At 35.4% G+C, this 23,041-nt stretch overlaps 1 protein-coding gene across 2 annotated transcripts in view; it reads left to right on the top strand.

Annotated features, from left to right (window-relative positions):
* PPP4R1 (protein phosphatase 4 regulatory subunit 1) overlaps positions 1 to 23,041 on the top strand; it is an 84,948-nt gene that overhangs the window by 5,195 nt on the left and 56,712 nt on the right. Inside the window, exons 2-4 of one of the 2 annotated variants that reach the window (XM_044666851.1) lie at positions 155 to 199; positions 16,625 to 16,760; positions 19,301 to 19,407. In XM_044666851.1, coding sequence (XP_044522786.1) covers positions 155 to 199; positions 16,625 to 16,760; positions 19,301 to 19,407 — 288 coding nt within the window. Of the gene's footprint in view, positions 1 to 154; positions 200 to 16,624; positions 16,761 to 19,300; positions 19,408 to 23,041 lie in introns of those variants that run through there. The other variant, XM_044666858.1, reaches the window with a different exon arrangement.

Raw genomic sequence — 23,041 nt, 5'->3', positions numbered from 1 at the left:
GCGGGGCGGGGGGGTAAGGGAGGGTGGTAGCGGGGGTGGGTGGGTTGGGAGGGGAGAGGAGGCGTCTGCCCCCCCCTCCCCGCGGGGGGCGCTGACCTTGTCCCTTTCTTCTCTTCCTTTCCCCTCCCCCCATCCCCCACCTTCCTCCTCACAGATCTTTCACTGCTTCAGGAGGACCTGCAGGAGGAAATAGAAGGATGTGAGTATCGCTCCGCTTCTCGGCCCAAACTAGAGTCTTCTGCTATCATCACTCCCTCCCTCCTGGCCGCTGCCCCCCTCCCCTTTCGTGTGCTCCCTTCGCCCCCCAGGCCCGGGACAAGGAGTCCCCTTGGCCTCAGTCAGGGCCACTTGAGGCGGAGTGGGGGGACCTGCCTAAGGAGGCTGGGATGGTCGAGGCCCTGGAAGGGAGATCCAAAAACTTGGACCGGGCTCTGAGCTTGGCGGGGAAGGGAAAGGTAGTTGGCCGTTTGTATTTGGGGTGTGGGATTGTTAAGTGAAGGAGTCTCAGAAGTGGGGGGGGGGTTGGGTACTCTTATTTATCTATCGAACTGTCTCCACTTCTACCTGGAAAAGATCGTTTTTAAATCCCAGATTGTATTTTTTGGGTTAGGACAGACTCGGCTTTCTGGGCCCACCACCCCAGCTCCTCTTGGTTAGGGAGAATTGAAATGCTGGTTTTGCCAGGCTAGAGCAAATGTGCGGTTTTTAGTGGTGGTCGATGGGTGTTTTGGGTTAATTTATTGTTTTAGCGCCCCCTCCTCCATCTCTTCCTACCTAGTAATGAAGCAAAAGTATTGGAGGTGTCTTTTCTTACAGTTATCTCAGAAAAATAGGTGTGAATGTTATTTCTTGTAGGGAAACTGAACAGGAAGTTGTTTTGAGTTTTCTTGGTTTGTGTTCATCTTATATAAAATAGAGAGCAAATATCCTGTTCATTAGATCGTACTTTTGGAGGGTTTTTTGTTTTTTTCCGTTTTCGTCCTCTGGAAGAAAGGATTGGGAAGTATTTGAAAAAAGTTGAGTTGGAAAAGGTTGTAAAGAGTGGTGGTGATGTGTTCAGAAAGTGTTTCTTTGAATGCAAATGGAAAAAAAAGTTTTGTCCCAAAGTCTTTGAACACTGAAACGTTTTTAAAGATAGACACATTTAAGGTTTCAAGGGCAGAGTTGCTTACTTTTATCCATTTTAAGTGACTTAAGACTATTAAACTTTACTGTACAGGCATGTTAAAGAAATTCAGTTTTGTTTTGGGGGTACATTTTAATTTATTTTTAAGTCCTTGAATTTATCTTTTTTATGTGTTTAGGGAAATAAAGAGAATAGATAAGAAAATTAATTAGTAGAAGTGACAATATTGCAGCAAAAGTTTATCTCTAAGCATATTATAATTAGCTTTTAAGCAATTCTATTTAAACTCTTGGAGAAAAACTAGCTAATCCAAGAATTATTTCTTTGATTTTAGAATGGATTTTATAACCTGGTTCCCTTGGCAGACTTAGTTTCATGACTGTTTACATCGAGTTAATATTAAAATTAGCTTACATTACTTGAAGCTGCACCAACTGGACACATAGCAGATTATTATACTTAATAAAATATCCATTTGAAACTGACAGTGATTATAAGTGACCCACAACACATTCAGCAATCCAGAGTTAACAGCATACTCGTTAATGACATTTTAGTTTTTTAATTAGTTGCTAACACTTCCCAATTGTTTTTTCTTTTCCCAAATTAAACTTGCTTTAAGTTTCCCAGTATGTGTTTTGTACAATAGAAATGTTTTATTCAACAGACCATGTTTTATTCAATAGACCTGTTCTTGAAAAAGTTGAGTATGAATTAACATTTCAGATTTAGTCACTTTATTCAACAAACATTTCCCTTTCAGAAACTATGAACACACCTTGAAAATTTTAATTAAGAATTAAGCATAAAAGGTTTGTGTAAAGGAAGTTAACAGTAATCACTTTCTAAATAAAAAACTTTTAAATTATATTCAATGGAAAAGACTGCCTCTACTTTTTCATCTTAGTTCTCATATGTCTGTCCTAATAATTAATAAATAATAAATGGCTTATGAAATATTGGGGGGGGTCCCCTCATGATTTTTTATTTTTTGGAGGAATACCTGGAAACATTAAATAGACAGATATGAGGCAGGGTGATATAACAGAAAGAATACTGGTTCTGAAATCAGATCCCATACCTTAGTGACCTTGCAAAGGTCACTCTACATGATATATTACATCCATCAACATATTGGGTTTTTTTTTTTTTAAACCTTTACCTTCTGTCTTAGAATAAATACTATGAATTGGTTCTAAGGCAGAAGAGTGGTAAGGGCTAGGCAATTGGAGTAAAGTGACTTGCCTAGGATCACAAAGCTAGGAAGTGTTTGAGGCCAGATTTGAATCTAGGACCTCCTGTCTCTAGGTTCTCAATCCACTGAGCTACCCAGCTGTCCCCATTAGCATATTGTTAGATGTTAAGGGATTCATCTATTTCCAGGTTTGTTAAGTTTCTTTAAAGGCTTCTTCCATAATATAGAAAACCTTAAATCTTCCCAATACATGTAAAGTTTAGAATGGCTATAAAGATGCCTGACATCACAATAAATTCAGTAAATATTTGTATATTCTGTTCAGATGACTGGAACTTTTGCTTGACTTCTACTATTATGTAAATATTCATGTAAAGAAGTCTTAGGATATAGCTTCATTCACTGACCACTTTAAAATCCAGAGGATTATAATATGATTTATTGGGGGAAAGGAAGGAAAGTGAGTAAGAAAAGATATGGGGCTGGAATGTCAGGACCAAGAGATGATTTTCAAGTTTCTACTAAATTTTCATCCTATTTTCTACACATTTCTGACTCTTACCTTTTAAAGTGATTGGTGAGAAGTCATGAGTATCCAAGCAACTTTCTCATAAAATGTTCACTCCTGTGTTGAAAACCAAATTAGATGAGTGGTTACTTCTATTGAGCTGCTTGGTCCAATAGAATAAAAGAGTTAACCTCTTAATTTGCAAAAGTGGGAGGCCATGGCTGTGGAATATTGCATATACTTTTAGACAGATTGATACATTGAATGGATTTAATAAATTATTTGTTTTTACTTTTTAATCTTTGTTTCAAGGGTTAAGTTGTGAGGGGAGAAGGTAGGGATTTTAAAAATACAATCTGGAGTAGATGAGGAGAACCTCTGGGTGAGTTCACATTGTTGCTCCCGTGGAGTAGCAATGTCTAATCATAGACTTCTCAGATTATAAAAAAAGGAATGCACATGAACCTGAACTACCAATACAGTTATATAGTATTAGATTAAAACTGAAAAAAAAAAAATACTAAGCACCACAGTGAGATTTCTAGACATCACAATGACTTGGTGTCCAGGATTTATAGAACTCTGGCCTAAAGTCAATTGCCTCTTTAGACTTTTGTCTAGCAAACAGCTCTAGATTGAGATCAGACCTATATTAAGCCTTTTCGATATACTTCTGTGTGCCTGGTTTTTCTTCTAACACCAAGTCAAATTCACGTTTTGAGTATATTCTTTTACTTGCCTCTTTAAAGTTTTAAAAGGTGGGGAGAGAGTAAAAGGTTTTCTTGGTTGGGACAGTGCCTGGCACATCCTAGGTGTTTAATGTTCATGGATTGAGTTAGGAAAAACTAATGATGTGTCCTTAAACATGGATTTTTTAGTTGATTTTTGCCTTTTAATGTACTACTACTTTGTAAAGAGTATAATATTTTATGAACACTTAAAATGACTTGGTACTACACTGACTGACTTTAGGATTAGAGGATATCTTAAGGTAAAATGTATTTTCCACTCTTAAAAGGATATTTTAGATAGGAATTTCAAATATGGTCAAGAGCCTGGTAAATTATATATCAAATAACAAGAATCACTTTAGAATTGTCCCAAGAGTACAATTTTATATGGCATTGTACCCAGATTTTTAGACATACTGTTGACATATGGGGAATCATAAAACAGGCTTTAACTTTAATATTGGATAAAATTTAAACACTTTGCATAGATTATAATCAGCTTTCCATTTTATCCATATAAGTGTCAACACTTATAATTTATACTTAATAACTGAAGATTTGGGAGTTAGTACAGTCCAGTAATGATTAATAATGTATTTTGAAATTTCTGATTGTCGTAGACCTTTGATTGAAGGAAAGTATTTTAGGAAAAAATTATATTAAGCCTTATTTACTTTGGCCCCTTTTTTATTGACAAGGAAACCAAAGCCCAGAGAAGTTAAATGACTTGCTTCAAATCATAAAAACTTATTCACAAAGTCTAAACACATCTCATTTTGGACAGAGTAGAATTTTTTTTTTTAATCTGCTTTAAGGTATGTCTTCACCAATGCTGATAATCCCCTCCTCACCTTAGTAGGTGGGTCTGTGTGAGTTATTTCTGTACTTCTAAGTAGAACTCTCATCTCATTATGGATACTCCCTCTAGAGGTTCAGATGCCTTCTCAGCTATTGTCATCCTATAAATCCCTCCTGGGTAGGAGTATGGTCTGGGAGGAGGGAACAGTCCATCTACCATCCTGGAAACTTTAGAAACATCACTTGATACTCTGTGGATTTCATTGGGAATTTCTGTCAGTTATATTTTGGTCTTTTGGCCTTCTCATATTAGAATCATATGTAGTCTGTTGATATCCCTGTATAATGCTTCTGCTTGGTTTTTATGTAAATAGGTTTGGGTGATGTAATATGTCTATAATTTGTTTTGACTTACTCTTATTGCCTTTTGGGTGACTCATAACTTTAATTCTTTAGACTTATGTGCCATAGCTTGAATTGCTATGACTTAAAAGAAAAATTCATCATTTGGTCCTTACCTTTTCAATAATAATCCTTTTGCCAAGCTGCTTCTTTAGCCATTCCTTATTTTTGAAGCCTTTCCTATTTGATATAGGACCCTGGAGTGTTATGAGATATTCAGGGAGTAATAGCAACCCTTTTCAAGGCTGTTCATTCACCTTTGGTGTCCACTTTTCAGTCAATGATCACCTGTGGCTTCAAGAAGCTGTAGCATGCACATTGGCCACACCCCTGTAAATCCATCTGAGCATTTAATTAGTGATGAGTCTACACAAAGTGTGCCCCCTTGAGACATCAGTAGATGAGATCAATTTGTTCCAAAGGCCATAAAGGCAGCTGAATCCCACAACTATGGCTTAGAACTTGGTCATACATCAAAGAAGCCAAGATTATTCATTGCATCCGGGGGCATCACTTTTGTGATAACTTTTGTCTTTGCCACTGGATTTTAAGGTCTCTCTGAGAGAACACGAGGCTGATAACTTTGTGCAACTCTGCCTTTCTTAAGTCCAATTCACATGCAAGTCAAGACAATAACCTATGATGTCATTGATTGTCTACCAAAAGGAAGGACAAGCAAGGAATTACCTGCAAAGGTTAACACTACATTGGTAAGACCTTTGAGAACTCAGTCCCCACCACAGCAGGGTTAAAGTAACCAAGGAAGACTTTAGTGGGAGGTGTATATATGTATGTTTGTGTATATACATATGTGTATCTACATATATATGTAAAGATCTACATATTTATATAAATATCCTTTGAAAATATCAGAATTGGACTTGAGGAGGAGATGCTTATTTAAGAAAATGTAAGATTCTGTCCAAGGTTAATTGGAAGTGATTGGTTAATGTTTTTCTATGAAGTATTACCTTTTTTTTCTGTACCTTCCCTGTTCCCAAGTACTAGTGCTGCTAATTTCTTGGAATGTGCAAGATTGTAGAACCTTTCCATATTGTTTTTCACATTCCATAGTGACAAAAAAGATACAAATAACTGCTTTTTCAACAGTGGTCCCTTTGGTTGCCTCAGGTAGTATTGAGGTTTTTGTGAAATATTTAAAAACAATTTCCACCCATATAACTATCTCACAACAAAGATTGCAATTTATGATCAGGTTCTTTTAAATGTAAAAGTTGCAAATAAGCCCTTATAGCCTCCCCCACTCCCCAGCTGCCCTCTCTAATATAGCTTACCTGAGAAGACTTACCTGCCTTTTGTTTTCGTACAGATGGAAAAGATATTATCGGTTGATAGGGTACGTTATAAAATTTGTCCGTGTTTGCATAGAGGATCATATTCAGAAACACAATTACTTCTTTTTTATGGAATCAAAATAGACGATAGCAAAAAAATATACCCCAAACTATTTTCCAAGTCATACAAGGTAGTTGCCTAGGTTTGTATAACAAAAATACAGTCAGTCCCCATATCCAAGGGTGAATTAAGCTCCTACTCTGAGGCTCAGTACTCTGCAACATTCCTCCCCTCAAAAAAAAAAACTAAAAAAACTAAAAAAAGTGAAAGTGGAAACAGAATAGAGTCTCCCCCCCCCCCCCCCCAGCAGACTTCAGGTGCTTTAGGTTGACCATGGACAGCAGAAAGCAAAACCTGAGGTAGGCCCTTTCACAGCTTTTATTTGAAAGTAAAAAATTGAGCAAAATTGCCAAGTTTTGTTTTGTTTTGTCTGCTTTCTGTCATCTTTTGTCCATTGTTCTGATGCTGTCTTCAGTCATTTTCCTAACAAAACATAAAAATGAATATCAGTTAAATTGTAGTCAATCAGTAAGTGTAACTGGTATCAGATACACAGGAGGCAAGTATGGTAGTTCCACTGTCTGTGGTGAAAAGTTTGTTACAGTAATCTCTAGTGATCACGCTGCATTTTTTTGTTCTTCCATTTTTATCCTTTAACCCTTAGGATGGCTTTTAGTTGGATCTCTTGCCAAGCTTCCTTTAAACCAGTTTTGTCCTCTGTTCTTTCTGCTTTATAAGATAATACTACTACTCATAATAGTTTGTTAATCTTCATAAGCTTTTACAAATGAGTCTGTATTCTAAACTAGTGTTTTGCCTTTAAGTTTTAAGTCTAATGTTAACTAGAGCAGGTAAGTGGCATAGTGGATAGAGCTTAAAGTCAGGAAAACCTGAGTTCAAAACCAGCCTTAGATACTAGTAGTGTGACCTGTGTAGGTTTCTTTAACTTCTGTTTGTCTTAGTTTGTTCCACTATAAAATCGAGATAATAATAGCACCTACCTCAGAAGGTTATTGTGAGAATCAAATGAGATATTTGTAAAATTCTTAGCTCGATTCTTGTTACATGTAGGTACTTTATAAATGCTAGCTATTATTGTTATTATGACACTACAGTGCTCTTTTGGTGGTCTTGTAGCAATAGATTTGCAGTGGTTAAACTATATGAAAATATTGTCATTGGAGTGTCATTTCTCATCTTCATTTCCTTTTTTTTATTGTTCAAATAGTTTAGAGTTGAGTGTTTTTAGTTATGTGTGTCATATCTTTTTCTTCATCATTCTTTGTTTTTACTTATTCTGATCTCTTTTCCTGACAAGTCAGTAGTCTGACTATACTAGACAGCTGATTCAGGGATAACTCTCACATCCATAACAAGTCTTTTCCTGTCTTAAAACATATCGTATTTCGTTTTTGTGTTATTTGGTGCTTGCAAGGACTAGCCCCTAATAATGTTCTTCTCAAAGGAAGTGTTCATGATACAAAGTCCTGAGACTTCTATGTAGTCTACAATCTTTGACTTAATTTCTTTTTCCCAAATGAAGCTTTCCCATCTATTTCTGTTTCTCATGTTTGCCATCTTTGCCTTGAACTCCTTGATTATCAGGTTATGAATTGATTTAACCACAAAGATTTTACTTAGGTTCTAAATAGAATTCATCTTTTTCTTTATTCTTAGCAACCAATAATGGAGCATAAGCTATAATTTTTCTAGTGGGATCTTTTTAAAAGACCAGCTATTCCATGAAGTATTTGTTGTTGTTGCCTTTGAACGTATGATCAGATCAACTCCCTAGCTCCTTTCTTTGCCAGTCTGAAGAATAACTGGTCTTATCTTTCCAATTTGTTGCAACTTCTTTCTTCTGGTTTTCTTTATAGAATATATATCAAGATTAAGATGATTCAGCAATTCTTAACTGTAGGTGCCCCTAAGTTTTGTCCTTGGACTTTCTTCCCTTCTCCCTCTATACTTTTTTTACTTGGTGATCTCATCAGCTTCCATGTATTTCAAATACTGATGATGCTCGCTCTTTTTAAAAAAATTATTTTTAGGGGGTCCTGAGTTCAAATATGGCCTCAGATCCTTCCTTCCTATATGACCCTGGGCCAGGGTCACACATTTAGTAAGTGTCTGAGGCCAGATTTGAAGATGAATCTTCCTAATTCCAGGAAGTGGCACTATATATATCCACTATATAGTGGTACTATAACCACTGTGCCACTTAGTTATTATTATTACCCCATTACTATTGAGGGCAACACCATCTTATTAATCCATCAGTTCAGTAACCTTAGAGTCACCCTGGATTCTTCATTATCTCAACTCTTCCATAACTAAGCTGTTGCCAAGACCTGTCAAGTTCATCTTTGCCACCTCTCAAATATGCCTGCTTCTCTTCTCTGACACTGTCACTACTTTAGTACTAGCCTCCATCATCTTAAATCCTAGATTATTACAGTAGTTTGCAGATAGGTCTGCTTGCCTTAAGTGTTGCCCTATTCCAATCCATTCTTCATTGAGCTACTATAAAATGATTTTTTATAAAATATTACATTTTAAAGTTGAAATATAAATATTATAATATTTTACGAAATATTATAAAATGCAGATCTGTTCACGTCACCCTTCACTCTCCCCTGCTACTCCTACCCTTTCAACAAATTCCATTGGTTTCCTATTGCCTTCAGGAGCAAATATAAAATACACTACTTGGTATTCAGAGACCTTCACAGCCTAACCCCCTACCTTTCCAGTCTTTTTAAACCTTACCCTATGACATGTACTCTTCCATTCAGTGGCATTGGTCACCTTGCTCTTCTAGAGACCAGACACTGCATCTCTCAGCTCCAGTTATTTTCTCTGGTTGTCTTCCATGTCTACAACACTCTCCTTCATCTGCTATGACTACTCCCTGGCTCCCCTTAAGTCCTAATTAAAATCTCACCTTCTGCAGGATGCCTTCATTAACCCCAGTAGTTTTTCTTCCTTTAATTATTTCCTATTTAACCTGTTTAGCTTGCTTTGTATATATTTGCATGTTTTCTTCTCCCTTAGTTTGTGAGCCTCTCTTAAAGGCAAAGACTGTCTTTTGCCTCTTGTATACCCAGTATAACTTGGTATAGTACGTGCTTAATAAATGTTTGATTGATTATTCTAGCAGAATATCTACTTTGTTGTCAAGGATATCATATTTAGAATATCAATAGTCAAAGTTTATAAATTGTTTCAAAACTGATTCTTAGTACCCTCTTCCCCCCCTTTCTACCACTCTGACACTTTCACTAAAAAAGTAGAAGGGAACTGTACATGATGGGGTGCCATTTTGAATTTTTATTTGTTTCATGGGTAGTCATGACCAAAAATGTTGTTCAGCAGGGGCCAGCTTACTATTGATGAACCCCTGTGTATTTAGCTGGGTACCTGGGTCCTTGGAAACTAAATTCAGTCTTTAGGACCATGTACCAAATGTTTCAGCCTAATAGAATGATCCAAGGCTTAGTGGATAGAGAGCCAGGACTAGACATGAGAGGTCCTAGGTTCAGATTTGACCTCAGACATTAACTAACTATGTAACCCTAAGCAAGTCACCTAACCCCATTGCCTAGCTCTTACTGTTAGAATACATTCTAAGAATAAAAGGTAAGGGAAAAGAAAGAAAGAAGAAAGGAATTAAGGAAGGAAGGAGTTTAGAGTAATTTTGAAAAGGATTTCAATTGGATTTTGTTATGTTATAGAAATGCTGACAATTTTTGTAGATTTATCTTTTTATTCCTGCTATTTTAATCAAACTGTTAATCAACATAAGTTTTTGCCTATTCCTTGGCAATTTTTTTTCTTTTTTATCCTTTGGCAATTTTTAAGTAGACCTTCCATGTTGTCTGCAAATAGGGATATATGGATGTTCTTTCAATTTCATATGTTATTAATATCACTCATAGTTTGATTTATGTCTTGTACATTCTTACTCTCACACTGATATACATACATATATAATACAGTGGATGATAGATCCTGGGAAAAAACTAGAAAATGTTTCTTTTCCAAAAAATTGCTTAGGGGAGGGAATAAGAAAGAGTATTTTATTAAAATTTTTATTTCACATCTAATTAAGCCTTAATGGTATTGATGCAGCTTTAGGTGGGGGTATTAGTGGATAGATGGAGGGCCTGGAGTCAAGAAGACCTAAGTACAAAACTAACCTCAGATAAATGACTGAAAAACATCTTTCATTAACTGATATTTTTGAAGATAAAATTGTCTTTTCTGAAGACTTGGTCTCAGGAGTATGCTGGGAAATGTGGAAAATGTTTAACAAATCAGCCTTCTTTAAAAAATGCCCAAATTTCATTTGCATTATTAACATTTTCTCCATCATTTTTTTAAGCTAGATAATCAATAAAATAAACTTCTGGTTTAATCAGCATTTGCTGATTTTTATAGTATTAAGTGCTTACTCAAAATTTAACAATCCAGCTGATTTGAGTTTGCCTCCAGTACAGCCTTGCTTATTTCTATAATTTAGCATTTCCATGGAGGCCTATTTCTATCAAGTGGTGTATTTTCTATATTCACACCCATTTTTGTTAGTTGGGCAAAAATGATAACTGGTGTGGTCTCATCCCATGTTTGCTTAGTAGTTATAGAAATGGTGGGGCAAATTAACAGAGATGTTAAGAAATGGGAACAATAATGTTCAGAGTAGTGAGACCCAGTTAAAATTGTGGAATTATCATTAGAACATGTGTTAGATTATTGAGGATGATTATCTTCTTTCCATTCCCTCAGGAGAAAATGGCTTATAGCAGTGATTGGGGAACTTATGGCACATGTGCCCAAAAGGTCATGCATAGCCCTCACTGTGGGTAAGAAAGCCAGAGGGACTGGGACAGAGCTGTTTCCCTCCCCCTCTCCATGTGCCTGAGGATATTCCTCACTTCTCCTGGCCCTTTGCCCAGCAGCCCAATGGGAGCACTTCCTCCCTCCCCTGTCTGGGGTAAGGCGCTGTGGGGAGGGGCTGATTCCTGTGGTGAGGTTGGAGAGGTGCACAGCTCACAGCGAGGCACATAACTGGAGAGGAGCAAAACACTGGGCCACTCCTCCCCCTCCCCACACACACCTCTCATCACCAGCACCTCTACTCAATGGCCCAATAGGAGCACTTCTCCTTCGGGGGAGGAGGCAGCACTCTATCTCCAAAAGGTTGGCCATTACTGTCTTTATAGTCTTTGGGGTAAAATAATTAGAATAATACTTGAGAAGAAGGGGGAACCCTAGGTACCTTGTGCAGGCTGAAATTAAAGGGTCCTCAAGATTAAAAAAACAACATTTTCCTTTGATCAATTTTATCTGGGCCATATGGCTTAGTGAAAAATTTGCTAGACTTAGGAGGATCTAGGCTTGAATCTTAACTCTGACTTGGAAATTTGAAAACATCTTTAAATTAAGATTGGTCGTTTTCGCTTTGGCAGTTCATATATTTCATAGTAGTTAGAAGTATACATATAGAGTGTATATATAGGTAAGCTGTCTAGGATAATAAGTCAAAAAATGAAACTGGATTGAAAAAGAGGATAATACAAGAGAAATGGGAAAAGAGAAATAAAATGGGATAAAATATATCAGGGTGGGTAGGAGTGGGTGAATCAATATGTTGGAAAGGAGGAAGAGGTTGGTGACAAGTTATACTTAAACCATATTATTTGCATTGAAGTTGATTCAGGGACCAGTTAAGATAGCTCAGTGGATTGAGAATCAGGCCTAGGGACAGGAGGTCCTTGGTTCAAATCTGCACTTAGACATTTCCCAGCTGTGTGACCCTGGGCAAGTCACTTACCACTCTTCTGCCTTAGAACCAATAGACAATATAGAGTCTAAGACCAAAGGTAAGGGTTTAAAAAAAAAGAAATTGATTCAGAGATAGAAGAATAACCAGAGTATAGAATTGTGTCTTACACTTTAGAGAAGTCGAAGGGAAATAAGAAACAGGGTGATGGGGAGGGAAGGTAATACAAGGGAAGGAGAGGTTGGGGGGGTGATCAAAAGTAAGAGGGGAGAATAAGAAAGAGGGGAAGGGTAAGGAGAATAATATGTGGGGGAGGGGGAGATTGACTAAAAAGCAAAATACTAGAGGGGAGGAAAAGAATGAAAGGAGAAAAGTCAGGATAAAAGGAGGGGAATACACATATGGCAATCATAACTGGGATGAACTCACCCATAAAATGGAAGCAGATAGCAGAATGGATTAAAAACCAGAATTCTACTATATGTTGTTTACCAGAAACACACTTGAGGCAGGTAGACATACCCAGGGTAAAGGTAAGAGTCTAGAGCAGAATCTATTGTGCTGCAACTGAGACAGAGAAAGCAGGAGTAGCAAACATGGTCTCAGACAAAGCTAAAGCAAAAATAGATTTGATTAAAAGAGATAAGGAAGGCGATTACATCTTGATAAATGGCAGTATAATTATGAAGAAATATCAGTACTCAACATACATGCACTAAATGGTATAGAATCCAGATTTCTAAAGGAGAAATTAAAGGAACTAAAAGAGGAAATAAACAGTAAAGCCATAATAGTGGGGGACCTCAACCTTCCCCTATTAGAACTAGACAAATTGAACCAAAAAATAAATAAGAAAGAAGTAAGGGAAATGAATGAAATGTTAGAAAAATTAGAGTTGATAGATATCTAGAGAAAATTGAATAAGGATAAAAAGGAACACCTTCTTTTCAGCAGTAAGTAAATGGTACATATTACAAAAATTGACCATGTATTAGAGCATGAAAACTTCACAAACAAATGCAGAAAAGCAGGAATAATAAATGCAACTTTTTCAGATCATAATATGTTAAAATAATTAGTGGAGAGGCAAATTTAAAATTAATTGGAAACTAAATAATCTAATTCTTCAAAACTGGTGGGTCAAAGAATAAAATAAGACTGGTCAAATTCTGTGACAATAACACTTTTTAAAACTCTAAAGTTAAGAAAAGAAAAATAAATTTCATCCTTAGGTTTCAAGCAATAACATTTCTTTATCAAGCAATATTCATTAGAAAAAAATTATAGGATAATAAAAGCTATTTAGAGAAAACTTTATAACACATTATAGCATATTTGTCCTGTCATTATTTTCTCAAGCAGCTATCGACGTTTTGCTGACTTATGAAAACAAAACAAGACTATTTGTCTCAACTTTTTAATTACTATTAAAATTACACTGTCAATAATATTCTATTGTCAATAATATTCTGATTGATCAAACTTGGCAACAAGGTGTTTTTCCATCTTCATGTTTGATGACTTGAAAAAATATTTAAACACTATAAATTTTACCCCCCAAATATTGTGGGGATAGCAGTAGCACCTACCTTCCAGGTGGTTGTAATGATCAATTGGAATCATATTTGTAAAAAGCTTATCAAATGCCTAGCACATAGTAGGCACTTAAATGCTTATTATTTCTTTCCTATTTGACTGTAAGCTCCTTAGGGACAAGAACTCCAGGCCACTTTGCAGAGATGTCATTTGAACTACATTCTAAAAGGATAGCTAGGTTTCAGTGAGCATGGAGGATGATATGAGCAAAAGCACACACACATATATAAGTAATGTAGTTTGGCTGGGGCTTTGGGCACATGGAAAGGGATCCAGTTCAGATTAGCAAATATTTATCAAGTACCTTTTGTGTGTAAAGCACTATGATGCTATATTATGGGGAACATGTAATGATTAAATATGCTAACAATCCCTGCTCTCATGGAGCTTGAAATCTAGACAAGAGAGCCTTTGTTGTTCTCTGTATCTTTATTTCTCTGCTTTGAAGCCATAAAAACATCTGTCAGATTTCATGCCCCAAATCACCAAGATCCAGAATTGGAGAGAATGGGAATAATGTAAATTAGCAGTGTCTGGTAGAAGATTTTTTTGTTATTTTTACTTAAAAAAAGGAGCTAGAGGAAAGAAATCAAGGACATTATTAATAAAATCATTATTCTAAATATAACTGATATTAATAAACACTAAAATACCACTGTAAATGTATTTACTATTATGATATTAATCACATGTCCTTGATTAAGGTCATTAGTTAACTGATTTGGGTGTGCTCTATTTCCCTTTCAAAGCATTCAAACATGGCTTGGTTTTAAATAGCTAGTATTATTCACATAGTTAATATATCAAAAAATAAGAGTAAGCTTGATAGGTTCACACTATTGACTTAACCACATTTGAGTTTAAGATAAGTTATGTGAAACTGAACGCTGGTTGCCTAATTAGGTAATATGAGTTCCATTAGTATTTGGGAGGAATTTCCTTGCACTAAAATAAAAGTTCATCATTAGTGATATGTCTTTACATGATCTTAGTTACAAGTCATCCTGGGTTTCACTTTTGTTCAGTTCTACATGAACAGTTCTACAGTTCTATTCATTAGACTATCAGATGTGATTGTCTATGCTATGTGATAGCTTACACCTTTACATGGCAATTTATGTTTACAAAATATTTTAAATATATTTGATCATCATAACAACTCTGTGAGGCAGATATTCCAAGCACTATTTAATGGATGAAGAAATTGATGCTCAACACATTTGTCTAGTCACTCAGCTAGGAAATGACCAAAGTAGAACTTGAGACCAATTTTTTTTTTTACCCTAAATTCAGGACTCTTCCATTATTCCACCTCTTCCTCTTATTTATTGTCCATATTGCCAGGAAAAATGGCACATGACCTTACCAAAAAATAAGACATATGTGCCTCTTTCACATGAAAAATGGCCTGCTTTTATATTTAAAGCAAACAACCTTTTGGCTGATATGTACTTGTGTGGTGGTTGATGTGCACTGCATTTTTTTTGTTTGTTTTTTTACTAATACAACTTGCAGTATTATTTTTTAAATCTATGCTAGCATTGCAGTATTTTGTCAAAATTGATAGAGGACTATAAATTGTAGCCACAAAGGTCTGGTTTTTAAAATACTACCTCTAATACTTAACTAGTTGTAAGATCCTGGACAAATCAATTAACTTCTCTGAGCCTCAGTTTTCTTATTTTACAAGAAGAGAAATTTGGATGAGAAGCCTTCAAAGGTTGTCTTCCAGCTCTAAATATAGTATTCCTAGATTTCTAAGCTTAGTTTTGTTGATGTAGTTTTTACCTCTTAGCAGTTGTTTTAGAATTAGAATGTATCCAAATATATGGCAGGTATACTTTAAATGCTTATTTTACATAGAGGCATATAAGAAATTAAAAGTCCTGAAAGAAGGATAATTTCAGTTTGGAATCAATTTAGTTTATAATCCTTTTAAAATCCATTTATATATAAAATGCCCTCTTTAAAAATAGATTTTCTGGGTTTTCATACATGTTGGATTTTTCTGTATTATGACAGTCTGGATTATTTATTTATGTATGGTAGAATTTTTTTAATGATGACCATCAGTTGATAAAAGCATAATACTGGATCAAGAATAGTCCATGTCTTTAAATTCTTAGTAGCAGTGGGGAAGAAGGAAGATAGAGAAGCAGGAAGAACTGGGGTACTGTGAAGTTCCACAATTAGGAGGCTTCTGATCTTTGGAGAATGCTGCTTTCCCACTCTTGCATTTAAGGGGACTGAGTGAACTCTTTCATTCATGATAGTATATAATCTAAAAACCAAAAGATCCCAAATTTTTGGATTGTGGTATCTAGAGATTTTACTAAGCAATGCAAGGGAGAAAAGAATGTTCTCTGACTTTGTGGAGATAAGAATAAGGAGTCTCTTTACCTTTAAAGAAAGTTGACTAGAATTTTACAATCTGATTTAGTTAGAAACCATGATTCTTCATCAACTGTCATCTTTCTTGGGTGGGTGGGGAGTGAACACTGTTCTAGTTGCAGGAAGTGGGGAAGAGATTGGGGGACTGTCCCCATGAATGATAAGGACAAAGATATATATTAATATCCTTTTTTATGTCTTGAATTATTCAGTAATTTGAGATAAAGAAAAATATACTTTGTAATGCTACTTAGTGAGTTTTTAATATATGAGTTTTTTAAAATACAAGTAATTTCTCTTTTCTTCTGTTGGTTCAAATAAGGAACTTAATTATGTTCCAAAAGTATGTCTTCATTAACTGAAGATCTCTGAAGTAGAATTTTTTTCTTTTGTTCTTTAACTGTTTCTCTTTTGTGGAGGAAAATAAAAGTTAGCAAGCTTTGTAATATAATGTTTTATTCTCTTATATAAAGTCATAAGTATACAATATATAGTATCTAGAAACCTTAGCTTTGCTGCTGCTTCCAAGGAGTTGAACTTCTAATAAGACATGAGAAAGAAGTCAAGGATAAATTCCCCATTTAAACAAATCAACTTGTAGTTTCTTGAGGCTTTTCAGTGTTGACTACCCTGGAAAAAGAAGAGATGATTTTACTGGGGTTTGTCTCGCATTGGCAAAGGGCAAGTTTTAGTTTTAAAGTGTTGTGATTATAAGGAATATTTCTGATGTCTCTGATAGTTGGTGTGGATGACTACAGCTCAGAGTCTGATGTGATTATTATACCTTCAGCCCTGGATTTCGTCTCACAAGATGAAATGTTGACGCCATTGGGAAGACTAGACAAGTATGCTGCAAGTGAGAACGTATTTAACAGGTAGGTCTTAATGTGCTTCCTTAAAGTGAGTGAATGGGAAATTAATTTGGAAACTTGAAGTTTCATTATTTCAATAGGAAAACAACCTAATTTGTTTATTATCAGAATTTGACTGCTTTAATTTACTATTTAAATGCTTAATTTTAGACTACTGGATTTTATGTAGTTACTCTAAATCAGTGATTCCCAAAGCGGGCACCACTGTCCCCTGGTGGGTGCTGCAGCAGTCCAGGGGGGTGGTGATGGCCACAGGTGCATTTATCTTTCCTACTAATTGCTATTAAAATTTAAAAAAAATTAATTTCTAGGGGGCTAAGTAATATTTTTTCTGGAAAGGGGGCAGTAGGCCAAAAAAATTTGGGAATCACTACTCTAAATGCTTTAAAAACTTTAATAATTTACATTCAAGTATAGTCTTTGATCTTTTTAGATATTTTAATGTGAAGAATTATATCAGGGATTTTTAACTTTTTTTTTGTAGACTTCTTTGGCAGCATAGTGAAGGCTATGTGGACTCTTTCTCAATAATTTTTATAAATTCATAAAATAGTATTCATAATATTACAAAGGAAACCTACTATACTGAAATAGAAATGTAATTTTTTTTCTCATTCAAGTTCATGGACCTGCTAAAATAGATCCTTAGATTTCTTAGAAGTCTATAGACTCAAAGATAAGAAGCTGTGCTTTTATAAATTGATTTCTGTGCAAATATCTTCCCTCTAATGTTTATTTAAGTACTTAGGCTAAATCTCTTTAGTAGCAAGTAATTTTTATATAGGTAATTCTCAATTACATGCTTTAGGAACTACTTTGCAGATTATCTCAGCATTTGAGAGTTGGAATGGACTTCAGTGACCAATCTAGTCCAACCTATACCTGAGGGGAATTCCCACTTTAACATATCAGACAAGTGGTCATCCAATCCAGCCTCTGCTTGAAGACCTCAGTGAATTTAGGCCAGTTCCTTCTCTCCTTATTTCATCCTCTCAAGGCATTCAGATTTCCTGTATATTTGCCTTAACAAAACAAAATTAGGACTTGCTGCAAAAATAATAAAATTAATTCCAAAATGAAGTATAAATTACCTTTCTGTTTTGTTTTCTCATTTCCTATATCACAGCTTCATTCCATTAATGCTGACAGTTTTTTAGAATTGAAATTAATAAAGTTTCTCATGTTATCCTTGTGGGGGGAAAATTTGAAGCAGTAGGCTAGGTAAAATCATATAATTATAGGCAAATTTGAAATTGGTTAAATGAATGGACCCAGAGTGGTCACTAATCGACTGCTATCATTTGTAATAGGGAGGAATCTAGTGGAGTGCCTTAAGGCTCTTCTGTGTATATATAAAACATCCATAGATAGCATATTTGTTTATTATCAAGTTTGTGGGTGACAGAAAATTGAGAGAAATAGCTCACACATTAGATGATAGTGTTACAATCCAAAAGCATCTCAAAAGACTCAAATACCAGGCCAAAGCAAATAAGATGAAATTTAATAATTACAAGTGTAAAGACTTACTGGGTTTTAAAAACGACCATATAAATATATGATGGGATAGGCAGAATTTTCCCCCTGAAAGATGCAAGGATTTTAATTGACTTAACCAGTTCAACATCAGACAGTGGTATGATAATGGAGTCCAGAGAAGCAAGTGTGATTTAGACTGCATTAAGAAAAGCACAGTGTCCAGAATGAAGTCAGTGATAGCTCCTTTCAGACTGCATCTCATCTTTAAGACTGTTTTACAAAAGACATTGATAAACAAGAGAGAAAATGACAAGAATATTAAAGGGCCTTGAAATCATCATGTTTTTAGTAGGGATATTAAGGGAAATGGGTCAGTTTAGCGTGGTGAAGATAAGACATTGGAGGAACATAATTTTCTTCACATATCTGAAGGGCTACCACATAGAAATGGGATTATTAGACTTGTTGCTCTTCATTCCAGAAAGCAGAATTAGTAGCAGTGGATGGAAGTGGCAAAGATGCAAATTGAGTCTTGTTAGAAAAAACTTCCTACCAACTCACACTCTCTAAAGCAGTGATTCCCAAACTTTTTTGGCCTACTGCACCCTTTCCAGAAAAAATATTACTTAGCCCCCTGGAAATTAATTTTTTTAAAAATTTTAATAGCAATTAATAGGAAAGATAAATGCACCTGTGGTCTTCACCGCTCCCCTGGATCGCTGCAGCACCCACCAGGGGGTGGTAGCCCCCACTTTGGGAATCACTGCTCTAAAGGATAACAGTAGAACCTACTTCACTTAGATGTGTAACTCCATCCATATAATTAAATTTTAAAATGAATAGTTTTAATAGGCAAATTAGTGTTTAACATTTATTATAAAATTAACCTTAATACTTAACATTCATATCAGAAAGTAAAATGCTTAAGAAGTATTAGAAAATGAGGTCACATTTTTCTTTAAAATTATCTGCTTATTAGACTACTTAAATGTAGTTAGCTATTTTTTTATCTTTATATATTTTCTGCAATATTGTACAAGTTTTGTTTTGTTTTTTATGCCTAGACAAATGGTGGCCCGAAGCTTGCTTGACACTTTGAAGGAAGTCAGCGATGATGAAAGAGATTGTATTGCTGTATTGGAAAGAGTCAGCAGATTAGCTGATGATTCAGGTATCTGATATTGAAAAATATATGTTCATATAGGGAAAGCAAAATCTTTTCATGATTTCAATATTTTCAGTCAGGTTTTTTGAATTCACTTGATTTCTGGGTAGTTATAAAAGCTTCATGTATATAAAAGAATTGCATTTGTTTTAAAACCTAAAGCAAATATTTAAATCCAGCACTGAAAAAACTTCTCTAATTATTTGAATATGAATACCTTCTATTTATAATGTTCTTTGGATTAATTTTTGGAAATGCCTTGTCAAAATAAAACAGTTACAAGTAGCTAATTAGTTTAATGGATAATGGATAGAGTATCAGACCTGAAGTTGGGAGGGACTTAGGTTCAAATGTGTCCTCAGACACTTCCTAGCTGTGTGACCCTGGACAAGTCACTTCACCCCAATAGCCTAGCCCTTACCACTCTTCTTAGAATTGATACTAAGAAGGTAAGAATGTTATTTATTTGTTCTAAACCTTTACCTTCTATCTTAGAACTATTAGTATATATTAGTTCCAAGGCAGAAAAACAGTAAGGTCTAGGCAATGGAGGTTAAGTGACTTGCCTGGGATCATATTGAGTAGGAAGTATCTGAGGCCAGATTTGAACCCACCCATCTCTAGGCCTGGCTCTTAATTCACTGAGCCATGTAGATACCCTCAAGAAGGAAAGGTTTTTATATATAAGCACTTTACTTTGCATTTTTCCATAAAATTACCCAAATTTTGCTTATTCAGTTGAGAAGTGGATATTTTGAACAAGATGAATGAGTTTTGGTTTTATTTTAATTAAGTCTTAAGCAGATTTGATGGGAGGCAAGATATAGGCAAAGGTAGGAAGGGTCTGAAAAGTTCTTGGCAGTATAGAGGACATAAGTGGCACAGTAGAGTGCTGACCCTGGTGTCAGGAAATCTCTTCTTCCTGAGTTCAAATCCAGGCTCAGACACTTAATGGCTGTTTGACCCTGGTCAAGTCCCTTAACCCTGTTTGCCTCAGTTTCTTCATCTGTCAAATGATCTGGAGAAGAAAATGGTAAACCACTATATTATCTTTGCCCAGAAAACCTCAAAAGTGGTCATGAAAAGTTGGACATGACTGAAACTACTGGACAACAACAATAAACTACATGCTTCTACCATATTCAAATGTTTATAGTGCAAAAAAATTCAAGGAGCATTTTTCATTTTTAAACGTAAATACTTGTTTTGCAGGAGAAAGTTCTTCTTGATCCTCTCAGTTTCTGATGCAGAATTTCCCCTCTCTGGTTCTATCTACTTTGGATTTATCTTGCATATACTTTGTTGTGTACATATTGTCTCCATTAAAATATAAGTTTCTTGAGGGAAAGACTTTTTTCTTTTTTCTTTTTTCCTCTCTGGAACTAGACATAGTGTCCGGAACATAGTAATACCTTAATGAATGTGTTTTTGCTTGATTGATTATGGTCATTTATCTTGTACTTACCTTGCCTGAGCATAAATCCTCCTTCTGACTAGGTTCTTCTTTTTCATCTCCTTGACTTCCATATTTTAGAAGCCATTTTTACTTCATCTATCTTGAGACACTTGCTGCTTTTTCCTGAGTTCTGGTTCCCCAAGTGTGATGATTGTCACCATCTATCTACAGTCTCATAGCCACAGAGATTTTTGTTGTTGTAAAACCTTGATTCAGTATTTAGCATATCTATAATTGTAGTCCTTTTAGGGTGCATGAAGAATGGTCCCAGACCATTTGGGTCTAGAATAATTAATAATCTTAGTTATTGAAGAATTAGCCAAGAACTGGATAATGATCTGGAATCATTAACAAAAAGATGATGGAACCCATGGTAGCCAATATCATCTCACCAGGTGAGAGAATATAGAAAGAAGGGGGAAGGGGGAAGAGGACCAGAACTCTGGACAGAGTGTTGAGCGTTGAGGTAGCCACAGTTAGTGAGCATGACATGAATGATGCATCAAAGGTGAATGAAAAGGAGAGTGGTGATTTAGGAATTGACTCAAGGAAAACCCAGAAAAGACAATGTAAGCAAGAGAAGTATCTTCTACTTGGCAGCAGCAGTTTCAGTTAAATAATGAGAACAAAAGCCAAAATGCAGAATTTTGAAGAGAAATGATAGCACTTAGTGTAGATACCAGTTTAACTTTACATAGTAAGCTTTGTTTATTTAAATTGTTTCATTTTTTTCATAGTTCTGCTTATTTCAAATGGTCATCTGCTCCCAGCTTTAAAAAATGTTTTGAGAGGGAATACAGTAGGCAGTTGAAAATGTGAGACTAGAGTTTAAGAAAGAAGACTGGCAGGAATTAAATATTTGGTAAGTTTAGAAGACAGGGTAGATGCATAACATAAGAAGATGGATAGGTAGATGAGATGAATGGATGAGTTAAAGCATTTATTAAGTGTTTACTATGTGCCAGCAGCTATGGTAAGCATTGGAAATAACAAATATAAGCAAGCAAGATTTTTTCCTGCCTTCAAAGTGCCTATATTTTAATAGAGAAAGAAAAACACATAAGAAGGTATGAGGGACTTCAAGCAGTGTATAGCATGGGTATGGCTAGGAAATGATGGGAGGAATGGATCCAGTTAATTTAAGATAAAAGTTTTTGCATAGTCATAGCCCAAGAAGGTTCCTGGGGTAGATGGATTTCAAATTGCAAAGGGGAGGAGGTAGAGATGATGGCATGGAGGCTAAAGTTAACACCATAGGTGTTGATGGATTTTGGTCTTTCCTAAAGAGAAATGAGACTTGAGTTTTAGGGAATAAATATTCATAGTTAAGAGGCAGAGAAGATGGTATAGGGAACTAGCAAAGAAGATAGTCATTAGAAAGACAGGAAAAATGCTTTAATAGTACAGTTGTGGGAGTTGAGGGAAGATGGTTTGAAGAAAACTAAAACAAGTAGATTACAATGAATGAAGACTAAGAAAAGATCTTAGATGACCTTTTGAGCAGTTTGATCAGAGTAGGAAATACAGGTCATTAAGTTGTAATCTTAATGAGAATCCTTACTTAGAATGGTACTGCTTAGTTGTGATGAAATGGCCATCACCTGGATTCACTGAACTTTTAATCTGCTATGTCTAATTAAATTTGTGGCAAGTGTCCAAAGACTTAAGTTTCCTAGTACAAATTTAATTGTAAACAAAATGTAATAGTCATTCTTTTTCTTGGAGAAAAATGGCAGTTTAGTAATTGTTGAATACCAAAGTGCTGTGTTTTGAGTCACAAATTTGTATCACATCTCTGCTACCTTTGTGATTCTTTAGACAAATCCTTTGTCCCCTCTGGGCCTCAGTTTTCTCACCTGTTGAAAGGAGGGAAAAGGACCAGTTAATCTCTAACATCCCTTCTAGTTCTAAAACCTTCAATCCTATAAACTAATTTTTTTTCTAAATATTGTCAAATTAAGTCAGTATCACACAGCCCTTTATAAATGACACAGTGTAATTTAGAGGCCAGTCCCTTGGTGTGAGGAGAGCACAGACATACTTTCTTTACCCACAATGCCTTGAAATTATATTAGAGCATCCTTTAAAATGAGGCTTAGAGCCTGTTAAGGTGTTTCACCTCTGGAGGGATAAAAAGAAATAACCACTTTTTCTGAGAGCTGGTTTTAAAAGGGAAGTATTTAG

This window comes from Gracilinanus agilis, chromosome 1, assembly GCF_016433145.1.
Source record: "Gracilinanus agilis isolate LMUSP501 chromosome 1, AgileGrace, whole genome shotgun sequence".
NCBI classification, from domain to species: Eukaryota; Metazoa; Chordata; class Mammalia; order Didelphimorphia; family Didelphidae; genus Gracilinanus; species Gracilinanus agilis.
This window is presented reverse-complemented; position numbering and strand designations above follow the sequence as displayed.